Genomic DNA, 10,735 nt, shown 5'->3' on the forward strand with positions numbered 1-10,735 from the left:
ACGTTGGTGAGTGTGAGCCTCCATAAATACATCCCTGAGAGCTTCCAGGACATGAACCTTGATTTCCATTTGTCTTTTCCCGTCGGGTTCAACCCCAGGAATCATCACAGGGAAGTGACTGGGTTGAACACCACCAGCTGTGCCACCGCACGCCGAGAGCTGAGCAGGACCCCTGCAGGAACAGGAATCCTGCAGGGAAGGATTGTGGTGTGTAGGACAAATCCCTGTAACCCCCTTGGGCCAGAGGATCCCATTTCCCAGGAGAGAGCCCAAAGCAGAGCAGGCAGGACAGGAGAACAGTGCAAAGCAAACAGAACGGGTTTGACAAGAACCAAAATCCAAACCCCGACTCTGGTACAAACCCCTCAGAGTCAGCAGCAGCCACAGGCAACAGGGACATTTCAGGCCTCCCTGTACAGGAGCTACAACAGAGGAATTGGAATCAGAGGAGGCACGGAGGAGAAAGGTCCAAATGTGGGGTTTTTTTCCTAAAGTCACACCTGGAAAAACAGCTTTGTTCAGATTTATTAAAAATCAGCTTATCCACCATGAAAGACAGGAGACCCACACCATGAGGTGAGTAATTACCCCCAAAGACACAGGACAGGAATCACAGGAACATCAGGTATGACTTAGCTGGATCCAAATGCTTTTCCTTACAGCTTCCATGCTACAAGCAGCTACTTCTAAAAGTGTTTTACCAAAGCTCTGTCCAATGAACAAGGATTTGATACACAAAAGGCAAAGGGTAATTACAGCTTCCTGTTTGCTCTTGCCAGAGATTTTTTTGAAGGCCTGCTGCAAGAAGAACTGCCTTGAAAGCCTTGCAAGGCAACACCAGCTCCAAGGTTATAGATTTTTCTCATTTTGGGGAAATATGAGAGCAAATTAACTCAGGTCTCTGTGCTTCTGGTCAAAATGATTAAAACAATGCTCCCAAAATCCTTTAACATTAATGGCAACTGGCCCTACACAATTTTTACATGCTGCAATTTTAAAACAGGACTTAACAAGTAAAGTGTATCAAACACAGGAATAACTACACAGAAATGTTTGCTCAAGGTTTCTAGGTGTGGCTGCAGCCAAGACATAATAGGATTATTTATATCTGACTCATTTGCTTCGCCTTCATCCACAATTCTCCCTATTTGGGACTCACTAATTGACTTCTTTCTGCACCACACGATTTTTTAAAATCAGGACATCTTCAAGGAGGACTTGGAAGATTTAAAGCAGAGAGGAGAAATCCCACAAATGCAGTGGGTTTATATCATCCTCAACCAAACCTGACCATCACCATCATGGAAAAGCTTCCTGAACAGGCAGGTGAGACATCCACTCCCTGCTAATCAGAGTGCCCATGTCACAGTGTGAGTGACAACATCCCCTCAGCCACCAAGGGCCCGATGTCCCCTGCTCTGTGTCCCAGCTGCTCACCTCACCCTGTGCATCTCCCCCCCTTCCTGCTTGGCAACTCAAAATAACAATACTTCCAACCCCAAATTGCGTAAGAATGGAGGTTTTCATTCCAATTACAATAAGAATTGTTCTTTTTTTAATCCACAAGGGATCACTTAAAGTTTCTGCCCTAAGAATAAACACAGGTCTCAGTCTCAAAAAAACATTTACACTTCAGCACTTGGCCATTCAGAGATCTCCTTTTTGTAACACAAGGGGCTTGAGTCTCATGTTCAGTATTCTGCCAGGATTGACACAAAAGCCCAAAAAAACCTGTCAAAATAATTTATAATTTGGTTCTTTCACCGCTAGTGAAATGCAGTGAAAAGTTTGGTATTCTCTCAAGAAATACAGCTTGGATTCCTAAAGGTTTCATCCCGTGCCCTCTCCAGTTTGCCAGAGTTCACGGCTTTTGGTGGAGCCGCAGCACCCGAGCTCCCCGAGATGGAAAGAGTGAGGTGCCAAGAGGTGAGAGCAGCCTGAGCCAGCGCTGCTGCCAAGGGCTCTGTTATGAAACCTGGGGTGCAGCTCCTGAGGACACACAACAGAGCAGAGGTGCTTCTCTCCAGCCTGCAGATGCAGCACATCTGAAGCAAACTTCTCCTTTCCTCATCACACACCACGAGCAGCCCTGCAGATGCCATCAGGACCTTGCTCCAACACCCATGGGACACACAGCAATCTCCTGAATGCCAGAAATGGAGCACCTTTAATAGGCATTTTCCACTTGTATTCAATTAAGGGGGGAAAAAAAGGCTGCACAGTTTAATAACTGCAGATCTGTTTATTCTCTACAGAGGATCAGGGACTTTTATCTCCAGCTCCGATCACCTGACTCCCTGACCCCACTCTCCATCCCAGGGTGAATAATCACAGCCTGGAATCTGCCATGTCACTTCCCAGCTCCTCGGAGCAACTCTCCTTGTCCTCACCCCAGTGACAATGCACATTGTGAGCAGGAATGTCACAGCAGGATGGCCCAGAGTGACCTTGGACAACTGTTAACTCTGCTCTTACCTCTGCTAGAAAAGGAGCACAAAACTTCAAAGCCTCCTTCCTCTCCTGGGGGCTTCTTTTGGCTGGTCAGCTCCTCTCTGGGATCACAGAGAAGTGCACACTCAAAAGGACAGGGAAAGTTGATGCTAGAGATGCAAGCACCAGGCAAAGCAGGCAGGTGTATCAGGCCACCCCTGATGTACCCTGCTGCTGCTGCTGCTCTTTGGGAGCAAATCACAGCATTTCCAGAAAAGGTGCTTCAAACTGGAATGGCTCCTTGTAGGAGCCAAAATGAACAGCTGATGCACTAAAGGAAACACAAACCTCCTTCAAGCACCTCCTCACCTGACAGCCCTTTCTGGAATCACACACAGGGACAGGGCCTGAAACCAAATCTTCCAGCTCTCAACCTTTTCTTCTGTATCACTCCCTCTTTGATCACATCCTTCCAATTTATGGCCCATCAGACCTTACCTTACATTCCAAACCTAGCACTTTCAAAATCTCCCCTGGCTTGTCCTACACACCCAGCCTCAGGTGTGTGTCAGGTGTTCCCCTCTGGGAAGGGGATAAAGCAGAATTTCCTCCAAAAGTTACCTGTGCTGCTCTCAGAGAAATGAATTAATTATAAACCTGTATTAGAGGAACACCAGTGTTGCTATTCCCAAGTAAATTTCTTAATGCAGTGAGCTGAAATCCAGGAATACAAACACTGACTCATCTTTGCAGTTTATGCTTTATGTCCAGTAAAAGGCTCACTTGCCCAACTCCTTTAGGACCAAGCCACAGGAACAACATCCCTCCTAAGAGCAAAAGACAGGAAAAACATCCCAAACAATTCTTTTCCACTGGTGCACTTTAGACCTGATGTTTGACATTAGTCCTGATCCCAGAGGCAAAATGGGAGCTCTCCGTGCACTCAGTCACCCAGCTCCCACAGCCATCCTAAATGGAATGCATTATTCCTGCATTAAACCATATGTTTTTCAAGGCAGCCAGCCATCCGGCTGTTCCGAGGGAGATTACAGAAGACCTAATTTTATCAGGCAGGGACACAATTCTCCTGGTTGTTTTTGCTCCCTGGGGACATGGTGAAAGCAAGGTTGCCCGACTGCCGGGGAACAATTCCGAGAGGCTGCGTCGCCGATCGCTCGGGCACGAACTGGAATCCTGGGTCCATAGAATGCATTCATGGATGCCCTGTAGGCTCTGTGGGCTCCCATCCCTGTGGAATTCAGAGGCCAGGAAGACCTAGTTTGCATCAGCAATTCTCAAGTCAACAAGAATTAGGAAGAGTTTATGTTGGCAGAGAAGTGCTAAAACTTTTAAGCGTTTTTTTATTTCCTTTTTCTTTTTATCAGCTTAAGTTACACTAAATAAAACAAGGTGATTGCTCACAGCAAGGAAAGTTATGTTACTCTTACATTACTATCTTTGGTATAAACTCAGTGTAACTTAAACATACGTCCTGCCTATGTTTACTCCGAGTGGTGTTTCACAAACTCTGGGCTTTGAAGTTTGAAAAGAACACAAACTGATGGAAACAGGCACTTTACTCCAAATATCAGGCAAGAGTAACAACCCAGTACGTGATTCAAGATGAGAAATACAGGTGTGAGGCTTCTCCAAGGCTTTTCATGAAATGCAATGGGAAAATTCATGCAGCAGATGGAATGCTGCTGCCTGCAGAGCATCCGTTAGCTATAAATCACTGTTTCCTCACACATGGTGCAAATGTAAGAGTCTTCCATTCTAATTAATAGAACGAGACATCCTGGTCTGATGACTCGTCCCTGATTTCACAAGCTCTCAAAAAAAAATAATGGATTGAATCAGCCTCCACAGAGAGAAATGCTTCAGTTCCTCTCTCTATGAATCCATGTCCAAAAAAGCAACTGAGCAACTCACTGAGAGATTCAGGAAATGCTTTTTATAACTGAGACACATGGTTTAAAGAAAACCATCCTAAGAAATTATCTGCACATTGTATTTGAAAGAAATGCAAACAGGAACTCTCCAGCTTCTGCCCATCCCTCGGGAATGCTCACCATGAGTTCACTCTTTGGCTCCTGAACTTGCCACTGAATAAACATGATAAATCCAGCCAACAGAGAACTCCATGACAAACACTAATCAGAGAGGGGGAATCAGGAAGGAACCATCACCCTTTCCACAACATCCCCAGTGAGCCAGAAGCACAGGGGGTGCTCCACGTGCCCTTCCCTGTGGAGCTCCAAGGGTTGCTGCACGTTGGGAAGAGCAGCAGCTCTGTGCAGCTCCTCTGCCACCCATCACATTTCCTACTCAATATTTCATGCCACAGCATTTAAAATAGCAAACTGGAGATCAGTTATCTAGGACACCACAGCAAACTCCAGACGCGGCTTTAGCGAGGCCTGGTGAGCACTGCCAGCTGGAATGGCAAATATCACCCATCCTGGAACACCAGCACTCCTAAAATCCACACTGGGAACCTCTGCTAGCAGGTGTCCCCTCCACCCAGCTGAGGAAACTGGTTCAGACTCCAGCAAAGCTTCACAGGAGCAACCAGGGAGGAGGTGCAGGACTCCCTTTAAAGCCTCTAATTTCCTCCTCTCCCCAAGGCAAAGGGTCAGAGCTGCAGCCTTTCAAAAGAGCCCCAAACTCGCTCTTCATTTCCTAAGTATAAAAGGGACAACACAAAAATATGCACATTCTTTACCCTTCCTGGGTATTTTTTTTATTATTCCAGTCTGGATGCTCCAAAACCCTTCCTCCCCTTCCCCATGTTTACATGCCTCAATCATGCACCAACAGTAAACCCAACTCCCACTCACAGTAGCCAAAATATTTCATCCAGTATTTGTGTTTAACTCCCTCTCTCCAAACCATTAATCACTTAAATCATTCTGCTCTGACCATCTGCAAAGCAGAAGTCTGTGATCATCTTGTGGACCTTCTGTTTGCTGCACTGGTGACAGATCTGGTACTTTGCTCCTCTTGCTCACGACTGGAGCTGGGTTTCCTTTTCCTGTGCCACAGACACTGCACAGAACCCATGTGCTCCGTGCTTACATCACTTTTTCCTGGGCTGTGAGGCTAAAGAAAATACAATTTCATCCACGGTGAAAGCAGATGAGGGATCTTTCTTGGGATCTCTGTAGAGCCAACCTGATGATCCCTGCCTGGGTGAGCACAGCCAGCTCCCTGTGACAGCTCCAGGAGGGTTTTAGGCATTTCAAAGCTCTCAGACTGTACCTGCACACAGAGACTGCCTCAAAGCCCTGCACAGATTTCTCAGCAGATTTGGGACCCATCTGCTGCCAGTCCTGCAGGTAAATTAAGGAAGCAACATTAAAGCTTTCCCAGTGCTGGTTTTGCCTAATGCAAGACTTGTGGGTGAGATGCTGCATAAATGCACAAAAACCACCTGTAAGTCCTGTTAGCTACAGGCTGATCAGATCCAACTTGCTTGTGTTTATAAAGCTCTTCTTCAACCTTTTCTGTGCTTTGCCCACAGTTCCTCCCTGAGTGGGGGAAGAAACTGAAGTGAAACATTTCTGCTCACTCAGCACAATCCATACAGCCAGTCCCTACTCAGACAATTACTTCCTTTGACTCTGTAATTTAAATTCTGTGCTTCAGCTGCTTAATCTATAAAAAAGGCCCTCACCTACTTTGACAGGCGCCTGGCAATCAAAGATTGCAACCTGAAACACACAATTTTTAAAAGATCAGAGAAATACTCTGATTCCCTAAGAAATTTTCAAGCCAAACAAAATAAAGGCTCTACCCACTTGCTTGAGTCAACATGTTTTCTTCCAGTAAGGTTCTATCCTATTTGGCTGGCCTTAGTCCTGAGTTAAAACCATTTTGCTGATACTCCTTTTTCCATACATGCCACCATCCTTCTGTTTCCTCTGAAAATGCTCACACAAAGCTTTGCTCTGCAGACAGAGCCTCAACCCTCCAGTGAGACACAATCAGCTTTAAAGGGAACAGACCCAGGTGCAGGGAGCCATTCACAGAAACACCCACCCAGATCACAAAGCAGACAGCAAACGTGTGTTTGGCTAGGAAAGCAAACAGAAAGCAGCTCCTGCCCACTAGGCAGGAGGGAGGAACCCTGTCACAGAGCCCAGAAGTGGCTGAAATGACCTCCAAGGTCTGAGCTGCTCACAGGAGCTCCTGGTTACTACCAGGTGGAACTCCCTGCCCTTCCCTGGAGGGTTGGGCATCTCCAGCTGGGGCTCTCTCCACTGGCACCCCTTTACTAGTGAGAAGCACCAGGCAGGGCAGAAACTGCAGCGACACGAAGCCCAGCAGCCAAATCAGCTCCTTATGAGGGGTTCAACCCTGCAGACCAGGCTGGGCCCTGCAGTGGGGCTGCCCTGCTGCCACAGGCAGAGCTTCACCTCCAGGAGAGCCCATTCCCCACACTGGAGTACAGCACTCACCACCTGCCCTGCGAGGAGCAGATCCTCTGAACGGGCCTCATCAGAGCCTTTGAGGCTGGGTACTCCAGAGCCTCCCAGCTCCATTAACAGCTGGGATGGGCTTGATGTGAGAGGAGCTGCTGCAATGCTTCACCCAAGGTGTAGAAACACCCAAGCCCAGCGGTGAAGTGCTTCAATATTGACATTTTTCACCAAATATGAGATGAATTCAGACATTTACCTCGTGCTGGGCACCCTTCAGCACACACTGAGAGCGTTCTAAGGGACAGCATCGCGTGGTGGATCTGAAGTCACCTTCACCCAGGGCTGCAGCTCAAGCCAAAGGTGAGACTGAGCTGCCACACTCACAGAAGTGTGAAAACGGGGGGAAAGTTAAAGTTAAATAAAGTTAATATCCCCAGCACTTTCACTCATCAAACAGAAACAGATGTAAATACAAAGACAGCCCTTCCCATCATTAGTGATGCATAATGTGGGTGTTACTGACAGATGAAGAAAAGCTCCAGAAAGAAAAATATCCCAAAAGTGAAAAAAAGAAGGAAAACATGAGTAATGAGCAGGTTCCAGGTCTCCCACAGCTCCATGATCCAATTCTCAGCTGATATATTGTTGCTTGAAGGTTCTTCCTCAGAGGTATCAACACTGATCCCTTCCGTGAGGGAATGGAAGCTCTCCCTAGGTTTAGACTCAGGTTTAAACGCCCTTCACATTGACAGAAGACAATGAATTCTTATGCACACTGAGAAATGAATGAGTTGGGCTCAAATCCATTGCCAAGGCCCAAGACATAGAGTAAGATGCAATTTCTGTTGATTTCTGAACAATTAATGTTTTCTGAAACACGTCCCACCCCTTTGCCCAGACGTTTGCACTGCACCCAGGGATGGGATGACTGTTCCTGCTGCACTGACCACAAGGCTCAGGAAGGAACAATCCAGGGCTATAATTGGCCCTGTTGCTCCGTCTGCACAGATTGCTCCTCAAGGAACTCCATGGCTCACCATTGCAAACTCTGATTTCTATTTCCAGCACACATTAAAGTAATCCTGCTCCACTTTGCATCCTGCTTGCTGACACAGCACCTTTCACAACCACAACGCCAGATAAGGTCTGAATGCTACATTTCCCCCTGTTTTGTTATAAATTCTCTACTCTGTGGTGGTTAGTAGTAGCAAATGCCTGGGTGAAATTCACTGCAAGGCTCAGCACACACACAGTGTTTGTGCTGCCAGGCCCTGGAGTCAGGTACTCCCCACTTTCACAGCGTCCAGCAAGGACAGAGCCATCTCCAGCTCCTGCTGTCAGGGACCCGGGGCTGCTCCCAGCAGCTGCAGTTCCTCTCCTCTCCCAAAAATGAGATGTTCCTATGCAAAAAACCTGACAGAAATATCCACACAGTCAACAGTCAGTGACAATCGAAGCTGCAACAAGGGGGTGGCAAAAAAAAGGATCAAGTGTTCTTATCTGAGCAACAACTGAGCAGTGGCACATGGAGCCCTGCTGCCATTTTTAATAAAATGCTTCTATTCAATATTGTTTACTGTCAACAGCCCATGGTTATATTCAGCTGAACAATGCACACACAGGCCTCAAAATCCCTCAGCTTAAGCCTCAAACTAGGGCGTGTTTTTCAAGAACTCCACAATGACATTACCTCACTCCCCCTTCCCACAGCTCAGTTATCTCAGCAACAACATCCCCTGAAATATGTTCCCAAGAGTTTGGGGACACAGTCACCCAGAATTCTCTGCACTCGTGGGTTTTTTTGACAGGAAAAAGTGATTTGCACAAACAAATCCCTGATATGCATATTAAGAAACCCAAGTATTAAACCCACAAAGGGACAGTGGATTTAATATTCAGAGAATTACTTACGTAACCCACAAAACTTCACTCTGTAGCACCAAAGTTGAAGCTGTTGGAGCAGCTCGTTAAAGATTAGTGGGATGTCACAGCAGCCAGTCCAGCAACAGAGTTCATTTATTTTTAAAATTGCAGTACAATCTATCACAGGGTCAAATCATAATGGGCTTTCAGTGCCACAGGAAACAAACCTCAGAAAATCCAAGCCAACGCTTAAAACATTTAATGAATTCTTTTAAAAAACCTATTTAATGTTACGTTTTGAGCAACACCACCATTCCTCATTCTTTGTTATCACGGAGTCCCCAAAAGCAAACACTAGATAAAAGTTTTATCACTTTAGTTAAATGTCTGCAGAAAGTTTATCTGGAAAAGAGTTAACAAAAGCCCCAGGCAGCCAACATCAGGGGTTTAGCTGTGTTGGGAAAGCAGTGCCATGGCCTTTTCTGCTGGCAAAGCCTCGAGTGCCAGTGTGGGCAGCGGGGGCTGACAGTCCCCAGCTCACCCTGGCAGTGAATTCCTGATCTCCAAAGAGTCAATAAGCCTCTTTTATGTACTGTAGGCTCTGGGATAAACACAGCAAGGAAAGATGTGCCTGCAACTTGATTTTTCTTAATTTTTAATGCTAAGAGAGACGTGGATGATCCTTGTAGGGTCCCTTGGGACTCAGGATATTCTGATTCTCTGGTTATTCCAGCCATGCAGTGAACCCTCCTGAGAAGCCACTGATTTTGGCATCAAGTTCCGTACCCTGATGAGGGGAGGAAAATTTAAATTATGCAAATCTGAGCTACCTGCTCTGCAACCTTCCCCCTCCGCCTCAGCTTCATCCCTCGCCCTCCGGCTTCACAAGGGAGATTCACAACAAAGCTGTACCGAGAGCAGCATTTTAAACGCTGGGGAACAAAGACAAACCCATGCAAAAAAGGAAACAACAACAAAAAAAAAAAAACCCACCCCAGCAAAAAGCGCATGCTCTGAACGGATTATGGCAAAAGAACTTATTCAGAAAGTGGGAATAACACAGGGTTTGCCGTCATTATTGTGCCCGAAGTTCCTGCGACTCCCCCGCCCCAGAACTGCCTGTCCCGGGGTCTCTCACTCCCACTCCGCATCCTCGGCTCGGGAGCTACGGAAAAGAGGCCACGAGGAAAAAAACACTCCCGAGGGAGGGAGGGAGAGAGGGAGGGGGGGTCAGGTCAGCAGCCCCGGCAGGTGAGGGCCCGTCCGGGGCTGTCCCCGCGGTTCCTGGGGGTGCCCCGCACAGAGGATGCTCCCAGCGCTCCTTCCCCTCAGACACAGCCCCAGCCCCGGCCGGGCCCTTCCCTCCTCCCCCGGTCCTCTCACACAGACGCCGGAGCCTCTCGCCGCACCCCCGCCACTCCCGACCCCCTCTCGCACCCCGGCAGCCCCGGCCCCTCAAACGGAGGCTCCGCGGCGCCCCGCGGGCAGGGCCGGGCCGGCCGGCCGGGCTCCGGGCGCTCCCCACTCACCTTCCGAGAGCTCCAGCTCCAGCTCGGCCAGCTGCTCGCGGACCTCGCGGGGCAGCGAGGACACGGCCGCGGGCTCGGCCATGGCGGCGGGCGGGGTCCGGGCGCGGGTCCGGCGGGGCTCAGCGGCCGCGGGGCGCGGGGGGAGCGGGAGCGGCCGCAGCCTCCGCCATGGCTGAGCCCGGCGCCGCCGGCACGTGACCGCGCGGCGCGCGCGCCCCGAGCCCCGCTGCGCCCCCGCGCGGCCCCGCCCCGCGCTGCAGCCGCCCCGAGCCCGGTCCCGGTTCGGCTCCCGGTCCGCGCACCGAGCCCGGTCCAGTTTCGGGTCCCGGTTCTGGGACCGGTCCCGGTTCGACTCCCGGCCTCAGGACCCATCCCGGTGCCGCTCCTGCTCCCGGTCCTGGGACCGATCCCCATCCCCAGTCCTGGTTCTGCTCCCGCTCCTCAGTCCCCGTTCCGCCACCAGTCCACGCTGTCCTGGTTCTGCTGCCA

General features: G+C 49.1%; 1 protein-coding gene across 3 annotated transcripts in view; it reads right to left on the bottom strand.

Moving 5' to 3' along the window:
• DIP2B (disco interacting protein 2 homolog B) overlaps positions 1-10,458 on the bottom strand; it is a 60,974-nt gene extending 50,516 nt beyond the window's left edge. For all 3 annotated transcript variants that reach the window (XM_071418902.1, XM_071418901.1, XM_071418900.1), the window contains exon 1: positions 10,247-10,458. In XM_071418902.1, coding sequence (XP_071275003.1) covers positions 10,247-10,328 — 82 coding nt within the window. In that variant the 5' untranslated portion in view covers positions 10,329-10,458. The remainder of the gene's footprint in view (positions 1-10,246) is intronic.
• Between the last annotated feature and the right edge of the window lie 277 nt (positions 10,459-10,735).

Source organism: Agelaius tricolor, unplaced genomic scaffold (genome assembly GCF_023055355.1).
Source record: "Agelaius tricolor isolate 1412-34295 unplaced genomic scaffold, bAgeTri1.0.p SCAF_96, whole genome shotgun sequence".
Taxonomy (NCBI): domain Eukaryota; kingdom Metazoa; phylum Chordata; class Aves; order Passeriformes; family Icteridae; genus Agelaius; species Agelaius tricolor.